Raw genomic sequence first — 15,632 nt, forward strand, 5'->3', positions numbered from 1 at the left:
ACGTTTGACTCAGGCGAGAAACACTGAGTCGCAAAGACGCTTTGATCTTTGTCAGGAGGTTCCTGCTACGATGAGATCTGTGGCCAATTCGATTGTGTGCTTGACTGGTGGAAGAAAATCAAAGTGCCTGGAGAAAATCCATGCGCACCGAGGGGGTACCCATCACTCAGCATCGCCATATCTGGCCACACCGCGTATCCATGCTGCTGCTGTACAAGAGGATAAAGGTGCAGCCCTGCAAAGTCTTGTTCGCGCCGGAAGAGTCTCCGCTCGAGGGTTATTTTACCGACTCTTCCTGGCAGGCCAGATGTCTTGGAAGAGGTGGTAGTCCCCACACTTTAACCGCAGGTCGACTAACTGTCGTGGTACCCATTTATAGTACTCGGTGGACAGAGGCGGGGATGATTCAAGGTACTTGACAATTGTTTTCACTGCCATGCTGGCAGATAGTATATAACTGGCGGTCTCTCTAAATTGCAAACCAGTGTGCTCACCTATGAAACCACAGCTACATCCCATGTGCACAGTGTAGTCCTGATTTATTGTAAACCCCCCACTGAATTTACCCCTAACATTGTTTCCCTTTGCATATTCAGTTATTTTTAAAATAAACCTTACTTTAAACAATATGACGTTTAAGATCATTTAATGTACATTATTTAACATATAGACCAACTCAGCTGTAGATGATGATAATTACGACGATGATGATGATGTTGTTGTTGTTGAAGATGAGCTGGCCATGCACACCGTGTTCACGCGCGATGCTGTACGTATGAACTGTCATTATTCATGTGCTGCGTGCATTGCACGTGCGCGCTGGGCAAAACGCTATGTGTGTGTGTGGGTGTCTTCATTATGCGGGTCGCTCTGTACACCCGCGAGCGTTATCAGCGAGGCCGAGCACGAGAAAGATCTCTTCCCCCCCCCAACACTCGAGTCGGCCTAATCCTTGGGGTCCCTGCCTTTGTCATTCTCACCAAACACGACGATGAATGCACGAACTCGCCCGGCGACCGGTGCCTGAGACCGGTTGCGATTGGCGAGAGCTAATTAATATTTGTGTCTATGCAACACTTGAGGTGCAGCATGCGGTAAAGGTGGGAGTGGGGGAGGGGATATATCCTTGATGCAGCCTGTGGCTAATAGAATTAATTACAACCGATGCTGATTTCATGTTTCGCTTGATATTTAAGCTAAAGTTGGTACGCCCAAGCTTCAAAGGTTTTATTTTGTTGCCTATATCAGGGGTCGGCAACCTGTAGCTCTTTAAGGACTTGTGACGTTATTTATGAAGGACCCACCGTCTCGCATTTACCACGTGCATTGCGGCCCTTGAAACATTACGGGAGGGGTTGACCGAATTCGAACGAAAAGTGGCTCTTCTTGTTATTTTGGTTGTCGATACGGCTAGAAGTCCGAGTTTTCTATTGAACGTTAATACTGAGTATACAAAATATAGGAACCGTTTACTGTCATTTATAAAGAGCGAATGTTTAAAAATACATCCCGATAATAATACTAATGCGGTACTGTAATAATAATTCAATTCACTACTGGCCTCTGCATGCCCCGTCGGTCATGAGGGTTGTTGGACCATACTTCGCCACGCTCATCAGTCTGGATCTCGTGCCCCGAGTGTGGATTAGTCGGTTGCCCAATTCCTTTCCGCAAAGAGACGTGGAATTCATATTCTTGGTTCTTTCGGTAAAGTCACGTAGAAGGGAAGCAATAAAATAATAAAATATAAATTTATTTTTTATTTTTTTCCCTTCTACGTGACTTTACCGAAAGAACCAATAATATGAATCCCTGCAGTCACGAAAGCTTTAAATCAAAATTTCGACGTGGAATTGTCAGAATTGACTCCAAGGGGGCCATCCAATGAATTCTTCTTACAACACGGCGACATGTTTGGCTTCAAAGTGCAACGGGGGGTGCAGTCAACTGTATCGTAAGCAGCCCCGCGACAACCCGCGCTGTACCATTGTTACATACAAAAGGAGCTTCGGTCGGATTGTCAATCATTGCGGCCGTGCCGTGCCCGCCCACACCGACCGGATATGTAGCGTCGGCGGCGACAGGGTGATTGCAGCCTTCCCTTGGTGAGATCTCATTAAATATAGGCGACGTTTATCTTAAATCATCCAACCCCACACCCACCGCTACTTCGATTCATCGCCGCAGTGCAGGAGACGGCGCTAACTCAAAGCAGACCGATGCCTTGCAGACGATGCCTTGACTTATTCTGTTTTTGCGTTGGCTGATCTATTTAAATACTCACTGAAGTCGTGCATGTTAATTATTGTTCTGCCGTTATGTTCGTTTTATTCACAAAAAAATACATGTAAAAACTGTATATATACTCTTGGTTCTTTCGGTAAAGTCACGTTGAAGGGAAACAATAAGATAATAAAATATATAAAACAATACAATTCTCACGACGTTTCGACTGCAACACAAACAGTCATCATCAGGTGTGAAAACCAACGGCAAGAACATTTGAAAGAAGTGGCGGTTTGTATTTATTTATTTTTAAACGTTAGAACCACGGATAGCGATTTGACAGTTTATTTAGAAGGACGAGTCCATATATGTTCGGAAAAGAGGAGGGGGGAGACGAAAAATTAATGTATGCTGTCTGAAAGCCACCGTAAGCGTGAACAATCAATTAAGACCCGAAATGGTTTATCAAATCCTTTCAATCATTGCTAAGCCAGAATCCATCTTCTCGGTTGAAATTGTCTCTGTGTTTGTATATGTGGATAGCCTCATGAACGAATCTCTCATGGTAGCCAGATGGCTTGCAAAGAACCTCTGTCTTGGAGAAGTCAATGTCATGTGAGCCTACTGAATTATAACAGTGATCTGCCACGGCCGAGGTGTTGGTCCTACCGTGTTCAAGGTCTGCTTTGTGTTCACGAATGCGGTCCGAGACATGTCGTTTGGTTTCTCCAATGTAACTACTACCACAGAGGCAACTTAGGTTGTAGACACCAGGGTACTGTATGTCCGGAATCACATATTTTACAGACGGAACCAGATCACGGATTTTATGTAATGTGTTGAAACGGACCTGGATCTTGTGTATAAACACATTACATAAAATCCGTGATCTGGTTCCGTCTGTAAAAGATGTGATTCCGGACATACAGTACCCTGGTGTCTACAAACTAAGTTGCCTCTGTGGTAGTAGTTACATTGGAGAAACCAAACGACATGTCTCGTGAACACAAAGCAGACCTTAATCACGGTAGGACCAACACCTCGGCCGTGGCAGATCACTGTTATAATTCAGTAGGCTCACATGACATTGACTTCTCCAAGACAGAGGTTATTTGCAAGCCATCTGGCTACCATGAGAGATTCGTTCATGAAGCTATCCACATATACAAACACAGAGACAATTTCAACCGAGAAGATGGATTCTGGCTTAGCAATCATTGGAAGGATTTGATAAACCATTTCGGGTCTTAATTGATTGTTCACGCTTACGGTGGCTTTCAGACAGCATACATTAATTTTTCGTCTCCCCCCTCCTCTTTTCTGAACATAGATGGACTCGTCCATCCAAACAAACTGTCAAATCGCTATCCGTGGTGCTAACGTTTAAACATAAATAAATTATTACAGACCGCCACTTCTTTCAAATGTTCTTGCCGTTGGTTTTCACACCTGATGATGACTGTTTGTGTTGCAGTCGAAACGTCGTGAGAATTTTATTGTTTTATATATTTTTTATTATTTTATTTTTTCCCTTCAACGTGACTTTACCGAAAGAACCAAGAGTATGAATCACTGCAGTCATGAAAGCTTTAGATCAAAATTGTAGAAACTGTGTTGTATCAATGGGCTATTGCTTTTGTTAAGATACAAAATACATCAATTAATTAATTTCGATTCACGGCCACGGTTAACATCAGTGGTCAGTGATATCTGAACCTGTACTGATCCCAATTGCCCTCCTCCCGCCTTCACCGCATTGACCAGCGTGGCGAAGCATGGCCAAACAACCGCCAAGATTAACATGGAGGAGGTCTTAGCCCGGTAGTGGATTACCAAAGGGCTTTAAATAAAACAAATTATCCAAATGTACTGGTAGAGGAGAACCCGTGGCTCTGCAATGGAAAACAAGAGACCGTTGCAGTTGTCATCTCTTCTCACAATCCTTCCGTGCTCGGGGGCATCTCTAATTAATCCGCGTTTTTAACGTAATCAAATGGCAAGATAATACGTTGTTGTGAGTATTTTTTGTGTGTTTACAGTATTCTCTAGGGTTTAAAAAAGAAACTATTCTGGAAAAATAACGACATGAATACGAGCACACATTTCACATTTACAGCAATTTTAAATGAACCGTATCAGTATTCCCTATTTGTCACTCTTTCGGTGTCGCTATTTATTATGAGTCTTCCAAACTTATTCCTCTGCTTCAACAGCTCTTTCTCACAGATGTCCAGTAAGTTTCAGTAGCAACTGCTCGTTGCCACTAACAATTGAATTATTGTTGAGGTGGACAGGAGCCCAGCCAGCAGCCAGCCAGGAAACTCGAGGCATAGATGATGTTTATAGTACTGGAGTACGATTTAAATTTAACGTGAACGAGTATCATGTGGCTTGTTGCATGCATTATTTTGGGACAAGATTTAGGGACGATCTTCGTGATATGTAATTATGGCTTGAAGGTGCACCCTTGTCTTTAAACAATAATAATCGCAGACCAGGTGGCTCTTCGGAGAGAACGCTGAGCTGGCACCAGTGAGAACCTTGGTTCGAATCCAGGCAGCTGTGTTGCTAAACTGGGTTTTCAAGTGTTGTCAGTTTATGATCTTAGCCCGGTCACCAGTGGCTGAACACAACAATAACCCGATTACAATAAATTTAGTTCGGCACTTAATTCGGAGACGTTCCAGGTCTGAAGATTAAAACGAGAATGAGTTCGACTGCCATGCTACGAGCCCAACTCTCGGTCGAAGGGCGAGTGTGAGAGTGCTGCCCCCTAGTGTGCAGACAGAGGTCATTTTGAAGGGCTCTCAGATGTCGCTCCGTGGTGCTCGCTGCCGTGGGCCGTTCTCTCGCACGAATGGGGTTGCATGTCTCTACGAGACATCCAAACTGATTCTTTGTCTCGGGACGCGTGACGCCGATAGTACAATCATGGAGAGAGAGGGAAAAAAACCCTCAAAATTATTTAAAACTTTATCAAATACCTGCCAAGTGTAAAGAAACAAGAGCTGACTTTTGACATTGATTTCAACTTGGATATATTATTATATATCACGATCTGAGGTGCTACACTGGACAAGGACTTTCTCTATGGAATTCAATACTTTTGGAAAAAACCGGGATTTTTTTCCCCAAACACCGCGAGTTTTTGACAAGGTTGCCTGTTACAAAGAATAACTACTCTGAGCCGAGTTTATTGTCTTAAATGATCGTGAAGATGGAGTAATATGACAAATAGCTATAATATTTATGTATATTGCATTTGTACTCAATACACGTTGGTTGTGGAGTATCTCGCCAAAAAACATGTTCTTGGCATGCAAATTACAACTGCGATTATCTAAAATCACAGGGGAATTAACATTTCAGTAATAACGCCAAGGAAATGTTTGACATTACAATTCAGGAGCCAATAAACAAACTGCCTATGCATTTGTGTATACGTGTGTGTGCGGTGTGCGGTGTGCGTGTGGTGAGCACGCTCCCCTATGAACTCGGCCAGCCGAGTTCCAATCCCCCTTATAACCAAAAACAGTGGTGAATACGTAAACCAGTTCTGGGCCTCTCCTAGGTCGGCTCAGCCTTACACGAGTCCCTGGCGCCGTGTATAAAAACACCGAGACTGGAGAGGCAAAGGCGGCCGGGCGTGTCAGCCTTAATACATGCTCGCTAATAAGCACTGGTCCTGACAGTCTTACAAGTGTCGACAGGGGATCTTATGTCTCTGTAGTGTATGTGCGTTGGCCGTCAAGTGCTTCTGCGCTATTGCCGTATTCTATGGATTATAAGACGCTCCCGAAAGTAAGATGCATCCTAAACTTGTGACCGGCATCAATAAAGTTATACAAATCGATTCTCTCACACACACACTAAACAATTGTATTCTACAAGGTAAAAACCCACTGGGCTATAAGCTCTTTTTCAGAGGCTATCTGGCCACGCGTGGTAGCGCATCGAAGTGGCTGATATCACCACCATCACACGTGGGGATGTGTAGTCGCAACCGATGAATACAAACGCATGTTTCTAAATGTGGGGGGCTAATTCGGAGCACACGGAAATAAAATCCACGCAACCACGGGGAGAGAGAGAGAGAGAACACGCGAACTCCAAACATACAACAGGCATCGTCAGAGTCGGCAACGAAGCCCACGAACCTCCTGCGGAGCAGGCGAAGGGAGACAACGTGAGAAATAGCCGCACGCCCAACCTTGTTAACGTTAAGATACAGCAGGGTAGAGGTGGCGGGGTGGGATGCGTCTTTTGATCCGGGCAATACGGTACCTCCTGTGGGTGGCACGAGAATATAAAGCGCCTCGAGAGAGCACAGAGCAGCCACGGCGAGTGAACACGGCTCCCTCCACACAGCGGGAGACGCGTCTCGACCAACACGGCTGCTTCTCCATTGATTGGGCTCGCGAACGCGCGTCTATGCGGTCAGGAAAGCTTTTTGTTTGATTTAATTTTATTTCTACCTACGTGACTTTACCGAAAGAACCAAAGAGTATGGATTCCTGCAGTCACGAAAGCTTCAAATCAAGATAATCGACGAAATACGTATACGAACATTTAAGGGCCCTTGCCCCGAAACGTTTTTACAAGGCAGTGAAAAAACATCACCACCACCAATGTGGTGGTGATGTTTTTTTTTAAACAATACGATATATATATTATTTTAATCGTAAGGCAGAATGTATTAAGTCCATGCAGCTATAACGAGTAATTTGAAGGATATAGTTGGCACAGGTGCAAGAATTAGCGAGGGTGCAGAATGATCACAGACAATTATCCAGACATGAATGACGTTTTGCAGTCAGTTGCAGGGTAAGATTAATTGGTAAGCAACTCGGCAAGAGAAGACAAAAACAATAATGCACGATTTTGTAGAGTGGAACGACAGGGCAACAGCAAGATACCTAACAACACCTCCACAACCACAACGACTACAATTGTTGTAACCGGCAATCTCTGTACGAAATCAACAGAAGTGTTTGAACACACAATTAGTTTAAGACGTGCAAATAATTGATGATAGTCTACAAAATAAATAGGATGAAATATTATTGTAATCACAAACAATAGCAGATTAGCAGCAGTGGAATATTAATAACAGAAATCGTAATCTAAGAACGATCGGCATAAGAATATACGTTGGCGTTAGCAATTACAACAGACGGGCAATTATTGTAGTTGAATTCTCATTTTAAAAATCATAGTTTTATATGTTTCAATCTATGTAGCGTCATTCATACAAATTGCCGAATTAGCTAATACTCTAATAGTGCTGACAGTAGTTCAATAAGAACAGTCTTTGGAATTATCAGCCACAGCAGAAAAAAACGAATGAGCAGCAGATGAATAATATCCTGATAATATAATTACAATTAGCAGTCTTGCCGTATGAGTAGCATTGCGAATGTGGACTAATACTACCGGTATTCAACTAATGGTCATTTCATAATAATTTAATAAAAAATACAAATTAGCAGTAAGTGCACATCGCTACACTACTTATGCTAGCCTGACACACCACTCTCAATAATTAGCCTCCGATTACTTTAGTACTAGCGTATGTCTGCTACGAGTGCACGACCAATAACAATCATCAGCTGAAGACGATGAATACTACTCTTCTACTATTGTGAATTGATTATAAAAATTTGAACACTACAATCTAAAATGAATTATAAGGCACAACTCTAAAAAAACGAATAGATTATACTCCACTTGATGGCCTATATAACCAGTCTACCACTTGCCTTCTAATAATAATAATGGACTCGTCATAATTATCAATTGAATTCTATCAATACAGTATCTGTACACAACTCTTCCCAAGAGACTATCCTACTAATATCGCCATCATTATCATCATCAGTCAGTCGAAGCAATATTAACTACCAGCACCACTCATAGATTCAGCGCAATCGTATTCAACGATCGACTCCCACAGCAGAATAATCATCATCAGCCGACTTTAGTACACAAGTCGCCTTCATAAACCTACCACAAGTCTCATCACCATCATCAGTGGAAGCAACACCAAGGACAAAGACGTGTAACAGACTGTAGGGGCAAGTGCTGTTAGCGAGCACCTATGAAGGCCGGCACGGCACACGAGGGGGTTGGTGGCCAACACCACGCCCGGCCGTCTTTGTCTTCTCAGTGGTGATGTTTAGACACCGCACCAGGTACACATTTGAGGCTGAATCGACCATCGGGGAGGCCGATGACCGGTTCGGATAATCGTCACCGCCGTTGGCCGTGAGCGGCAATCAAACTCGGGTCGCCCGCCGGGTTCGCAGAGCAGCGCTCTAACCGCTCAACAACCACAACAACAACCACGACAACAACAACAACCACAACAACCACCACACACTCCTCGCTGCACCGACCGAAAGGAGCATGAAGCGACGACCGTGGCGGGCAGCCGTCCCGTCGGACGAGGCGTCGGGCGCCCGTGCGCTCGCGGACGCCACGCGTCGGGGCCAGGTGCGCGCTGCGCGCTTCGTCCTGGACGCCCTCGACGGGCGGCCCGTGAACGCGCGCGGTCCCGAGGGCCACACGCCGCTCATGCTCGCCGCCCTGCTGCCGGACGCCGCGGCCAGCGCCGCCCTCGTGGAGCTGCTGCTGCGGCGAGGAGCCGACCCGGCGCTCGAGGACCGCTGGGGCGACAGCGCCTTGGTGCAGGCAGCGGCGGCCGGCAACGCGGGGGTGCTGAGGAGCCTCGTGCGCGCGTTCGACCGTCGCGGAATCGACGTTCACCGACCCAACCGCGATGGGCATTCGGCGCTGCAGGTGACGCGATGGGAGTTGCCTGGGCACCGGGTGTGCGTGGGCAGCGGTGTCGCGGTTAAAGCCTCCACGGGGGGTCTTTGTCTCACTTCTGGCGATGCGCGTTCTGCCCCAGGCCAAGTTCATTCAGCCAAGATGATGCCTGAAAAAATTTGGGTTGTGCCCGTAATCAAGCTTTTCCCTTTCTGTCTCTCGGAGCAATTCCAAGCATGCTTCTCTCTAAGCTTTTTTCTCTCGAATTTTTCAGCTTTTGTTCCATTTCATTTGTGAGCGACCGTGTTTTTGATTAACGCCGGACAACTGATGGCAGCCTGAATCAACATACAGTGAGGGAAAAAAGTATTTGATCCCCTGCTGATTTTGTACGTTTGCCCACTGACAAAGAAATGATCAGTCTATAATTTTAATGGTAGGTTTATTTGAACAGTGAGAGACAGAATAACAACAACAAAAATCCAGAAAAATGCATGTCAAAAATGTTATAAATTGATTTGCATTTAAATGAGGGAAATAAGTATTTGACCCCTCTGCAAAACATGACATAGTACTTGGTGGCAAAACCCTTGTTGGTAATCACAGAGGTCAGACGTTTCTTGTAGTTGGCCACCAGGTTTGCACACATCTCAGGAGGGATTTTGTCCCACTCCTCTTTGCAGATCTTCTCCAAGTCATTAAGGTTTCGAGGCTGACGTTTGGCAACTCGAACCTTCAGCTCCCTCTACAGATTGTCTATGTGATTTATGTCTGGAGACTGGCTAGGCCACTCCAGGACCTTAATGTGCTTCTTCTTGAGCCACTCCTTTGTTGCCTTGGCCGTGTGTTTTGGGTCATTGTCATGCTGGAATACCCATCCACGACCCATTTTCAATGCCCTGGCTGAGGGAAGGAGGTTCTCACTCAAGATTTGACGGTACATAGCCCCGTCCATCGTCCCTTTGATGCGGTGAAGTTGTCCTGTCCCCTTAGCAGAAAAACACCCCCAAAGCATAATGTTTTCACCTCTATGTTTGATGGTGGGGATGGTGTTCTTGGGGTCATAGGCAACATTCCTCCTCCTCCAAACACGGCGAGTTGAGTTAATGCCAAAGAGCTCCATTTTAGTCTCATCTGACCACAACACTTTCACCCAGTTGTCCTCTGAATTTTGCAGATGTTCATTGGTAAACTTCAGACGGGCATGTATTTGTACTTTCTTGAGCAAGGGGACCTTGCGGGTGCTGCAGGATTTCAGTCCTTCACGGCGTAGTGTGTTACCAATTGTTTTCTTGGTGACTATGGTCCCAGCTGCCTTGAGATCATTGACAGGATCCTCCCGTGTATTTCTTAGCTGATTCCTCACCGTTCTCATGATCATTGCAACTCCACGAGGTGAGATCTTGCATGGAGCCCCAGGCCGAGGGAGATTGACAGTTCTTTTGTGTTTCTTCCATTTGCGAATAATCGCACCAACTGTTGTCACCTTCTCACCAAGCTGCTTGGCAATGGTCTTGTAGCCCATTCCAGCCTTGTGTAGGTCTACAATCTTGTCCCTGACATCCTTGGAGAGCTCTTTGGTCTTGGCCATGGTGGAGAATTTGGAATCTGATTGATTGCTTCTGTGGACAGGTGTCTTTTATACAGGTAACAAGCTGAGATTAGGAGCACTCCCTTTAAGAGTGTGCTCCTAATCTCAGCTCGTTACCTGTATAAAAGACACCTGGGAGCCAGAAATCTTTCTGATTGAGAGGGGGTCAAATACTTATTTGTTATTTCCCTCATTAAAATGCAAATCAATTTATAACATTTTTTACATCGTTTTTCCGGATTTTTGTTGTTGTTATTCTGTCTCTCACTGTTCAAATAAACCTACCATTAAAATTATAGACTGATCATTTCTTTGTCAGTGGGAAAACGTACAAAATCAGCAGGGGATCAAATACTTTTTTCCCTCACTGTAATTGAAAACCTCTTCTACAAGCGCAATCGGCATGCATCATCGCCATGAAATAATATAGCATTTAAGTCCATGAGCTCATTACATAAGTTCATGGCTCATTCGTGAATACTTGCATCTGGAAACTCCATCTAGAAGCAGGAGAACCACAGGCGACATGACTTTGATTCCCAACCACGGCCAGGGGCGGAGCCACAGGGGGGGCTGGTGGGGGGGGGGCTGGGTGGGCTCAGCCCCCCCTGAAATTTTGGGAAGTCGGTAATCGGGATAGCCGGATATCCGGCTGCTGCAAAATGCTGTCTGCCACCTTGTGCTGCCCTGCAGGCTGCTTGAGCGGCAGCCTTTCGAACTTATCGAACTTATTAGCCACATCAGCGGCTCCGACCTATTAATAAACTCCGCGTTCAAATCCAATCAAATTTGTTTTATACATTTGTGGCGCCCATTGGAAAACATTACTCTGGATATCTCAGAATATTGTAGTCAACCCCGCCAAAGTCAAAATCCTGGCTCCGCCCCTGACCACGGCTAACATCGGTGGCGAGTGATATTTAAACTCTCACCTACCCCTTCACTAACCCGAACTGAGCAGCGTGAAGACGTTCATCCAGCAGTGTGTTGATTAAGGGCTGTCAGTGTGACATTGGACTAAAACAGTGCTTCTTAAACGTCACTGCAGCCTTGCACCCCCTTTGGTTATCAATCCTAATACAAAGTATAATGTTAATACATACATGGGTTTGATGAAACAAATTAGTTGCACTTAATTTGTGTTACGATGATTCACCTTCTAAAACAATCTGAACGTGTCTCGCACCCCCAGAAAGGGCATCTCGCACCCCCAGGTTAAGAACCATTGGACTAAAGGAACAAAAATAACCGTACAAACGAGGAACAGTACAAAAGAGACGGTTTGAAAGCCGATATAAAATAATCGATTCTCAAACACCATGTTGATTATATGCTTCGTGACGTTTAATCGAATCTTTTGCGGGGAAGCATCGTTACATGCCTGTGATACTCATACAATACACGGCACAACGAGCATAACAAATATACTTCGACGTCGCTCTGTAAACCCACTTTGGGAGGAGGGCCTCCCCACGTGGGAGTTAAGTGACTATACTTCACCAATCTGGCTCAGTGCGGGGCGATGGTGAGGCATAACCACAGAGACGTGGGAGCACACGGGTACGTGTACTGTAAAACAATTGCTTTTGCTGCACCGCCCTCTGCTGCCCACCACGTCACCACGAAAGCCTGTAACACCTGTTATGCATGCACGGCGGTCGCCTTCAGCGAGTACTTAAGTAAATACTCCTGAGAGAATTGCCCTTTGCGTTTACGAATCCACCCATCCCTCGGCCCCATCAGGTGGCTCGCTGGCTGGGCCACCACGACTGCGTGGCGGTGCTGTCCGCATGCGGTGGGTCCAGAAGCCACGTGGAGCCCGCGACACAAGTCGATGCACCGCCGCCTCCTGCTGATGGGCGATGGACAACCGCGCTGTCAGCCGACGGGCCGCATTTCAAGGTCGCGAGACCGGCACGCTGCTACGGGACCCCTTGCCGGGCTCCGTTACCAGACGTCTTGGAGGAACCACTGTCAACATCGTTTTTTACGCCGCAGACATCAGCAACATCATCATCAGCAGCAGATTATTGCCCAACAACAACAACATCATCATCACCAGATGCTCGATGCGGAAACCCCCGTGCCGCGTCGCGACTCTCAATCTTGCGCCAGCGGCTGAACTCGATGGACTCCATCGAGGAGGAGTTTGACGGCGACGACACGCCGACCGGCTCGTGCGGAGAACCCGTCCCGAAGGCAGCGGAGTCCCAGAGCGTCCCCAGGGTACACGACAACCGCCGTAGCTTCTTGCCCCCGGTGGCTGTTCCCGGAGACGCCTCGAAGCCGCCGGCCGCGATGGAGCCGCTCGGTGCGAGGTCGCAGATAGAGGACCACCCACCCTCCAGGTCTCGCCGCAGCTTGCCGGAGGTGCTTCTCCACGGAGAGCAGGCATCGTCGCTCAAGGCCAGCAAGAACGTCGGGCAGCTGCGGCTGCAATTCAGCAACTGCCAGGTGGACGACGGCGTGCGGAGATTCAACGACTGCTACTACCAGAAGCGGAGCAGCCTACCCTGCAGTAGTAGCCCGCTGGCGGTGGCCGCACCGGCCGACAAGCTCCTGCCGCTACGCAAGGGTAAGAGCCCGGCCACGTTGCTCAACGCGAGGGCGTCTCCCTTGCACGCGCTGGGCACCCGGCTGCTCCGTCGCTTCACGGCACCGGAGTTCGCGAGGCGAGGCGTCGTGCAGGCGCCGGGGGCTTGCGAGCAAAGGGAGCTGGAAGAGGAGGCCACGCCGGGCACGAGCCGCTGCGAGGCCTCGTGCCCGGTGTCTCGCCACAAGCAGCAGGTCAGCAGCCAGCCCAGCGTGGACAGCATCAGCGGCGTGAAGTGTGAGTTTGACTTCCAGTCCGTGAAGAACTCGAAAGAACCGTGACTTGGTAAAGGGTAACACTGTGAAACGTCCACTGCTTCTGTTTTGGTGATCGCCTCTTAGTTTCATAGATGGCCGCAACGGAGTGTATGAAACTGTGAAAGTGCTGTTTAGTGTAAGCCTCGCCTTTTGGTACCCCTATTAGCGTTACGTCTTCGAAAAGTAGAATTGTCCAACTACTGTAGAAGTATAATATACAATGAACGGGTTTGTATCAATTTTCATATTAGCTGAGCACCCAGTGAATTATTTCGTAGATTCATGTTTTTCTCCACGGTGTGTTATCACGTCTCGATGTACTTGTAAATCCACTGCTGTTTGAGGGGCTCCCCACGCTGTATGAGTCGCTGTGTGGAGTTGAATGAGCATCCTTCACTCCGCCGGTCAGTGTGGATTCGTCAAGGTGGGGAACGTGGACGTAGTAGGCGCACAGTACAGCGCAATTATTGGGCCACGTGGTCATTTTATGCCCAAAACGATTGTCATTATATTTAGAATCAGAATCTCTATTTATCCAAGATAATTCCAATGAGCTATGAAGCTCTTTTTTCCACACGTGTCTAGTGTTTAACCCTCCATCCCCCGACAACATTATCACGTTTATTCAGATATGAGTTTTTTTTATCGATACGTGCCAATGTGTTGATGACACTCTGACCAATAAAGCTCCTCAACGGAGGCTTAAGTCTTTCGATGACTGAATTTAACATCAACATACGGCAGCATTCACTTCATTGCTCTGTGCTTTTTCAGTTCAATGTTCTGCACTGCCCCCTGCTGGCTTGCACGCAGTCCAGCTCTGGAGACCACAAAAGTGCCCACGCGTATGGCAATGCGGGCCCGAGTGACAACTGTGCACAGAGAGACGAGTACTCGGACAAATGATGTTGCATTCAGAGCGAGGTGGGAGGCCTTTCACGACTGAAGAATACACGTGCATTCGGAGAAGACGTACACGGAGGGTGAAGAAGCAGCGAAGCGTGTATTTACGGCGGAGTCACGCAGGCAAAGGCAGCGGTTGTCCTGCCCGAGTAATATCGAGGAGCGAGCAACGTGAAATTGCAAGTACACCACACCGAACACACAATCACGACGCTCAACACACACTTCGCGCCCGAAAGGTTCCCGATTATTTACCCGATAAACGATGAACAATCCAGCACTGTTCCTTCTGACTCGAGTCTCTTTATTATCTCTGCACGGCCTGCCTGCTAGTCACAATGTTCCTGCCTGCGAGTGACAATGTTCCTGCCTGCTAGTCACAATGTTCCTGCCTGCTAGTCACAATGTTCCTGCCTGCTAGTCACAATGTTCCTGCCTGCGAGTCACAATGTTCCTGCCTGCTAGTCACAATGTTCCTGCCTGCTAGTCACAATGTTCCTGCCTGCGAGTCACAATGTTCCTGCCTGCTAGTCACAATGTTCCTGCCTGCTAGTCACAATGTTCCTGCCTGCGAGTGACAATGTTCCTGCCTGCTAGTCACAATGTTCCCGCCTGCTAGTCACAATGTTCCTGCCTGCGAGTGACAATGTTCCTGCCTGCTAGTCACAATGTTCCCGCCTGCTAGTCACAATGTTCCTGCCTGCTAGTCACAATGTTCCTGCCTGCGAGTGACAATGTTCCTGCCTGCTAGTCACAATGTTCCCGCCTGCTAGTCACAATGTTCCTGCCTGCTAGTCACAATGTTCCTCCCTGCGAGTGACAATGTTCCTGCCTGCGAGTCACAATGTTCCTGCCTGCTAGTCACAATGTTCCTGCCTGCTAGTCACAATGTTCCTGCCTGCTAGTCACAATGTTCCTGCCTGCTAGTCACAATGTTCCTGCCTGCTAGTCACAATGTTCCTGCCTGCTAGTCGGAGTGAGGCAATGCTGGGCGCGCTCGGCTTGTCCTCCGAGTTTCTCACAACACAAGCAGACTGCTGGTGTTGCGATCGAAACGTCGTACTTTTTTTTGTTATTTTCTTTGAACCTATCAACCTGACTTTACCGAAAGACCCAAAGAATATGAATTCCTGCAGTCACGAAAGCTTTAAGTCAAGATTTGTCAGATTTACTGCAATACACCTGTCCTTGGACGGGCTATAAGCTAGTTACTATTAATTTCAGAATTATTGATCATGAGAGAACACTTTTTCACGTTTTTTTTTGGCAAACGGTTAAAACAGTTATGCTCATT

General features: G+C 47.0%; 1 protein-coding gene across 1 annotated transcript; it reads left to right on the forward strand.

The window, feature by feature from the left end:
- Positions 1 to 6,310: 6,310 nt before the first annotated feature.
- On the forward strand, positions 6,311 to 14,163 carry LOC116943177 (uncharacterized). The gene is made up of 2 exons (XM_032955799.2): positions 6,311 to 9,024; positions 12,329 to 14,163. Exons 1-2 carry the CDS (start codon positions 8,632 to 8,634, stop codon positions 13,457 to 13,459), a joined length of 1,524 nt encoding a protein of 507 aa, XP_032811690.1. The 5' UTR covers positions 6,311 to 8,631; the 3' UTR covers positions 13,460 to 14,163.
- Positions 14,164 to 15,632: the final 1,469 nt, after the last annotated feature.

This window comes from Petromyzon marinus, chromosome 17 (assembly GCF_048934315.1).
Source record: "Petromyzon marinus isolate PM22_M1 ecotype Great Lakes invasive population chromosome 17, UKy_Petmar_22M1.pri1.0, whole genome shotgun sequence".
NCBI classification, from domain to species: Eukaryota; Metazoa; Chordata; class Hyperoartia; order Petromyzontiformes; family Petromyzontidae; genus Petromyzon; species Petromyzon marinus.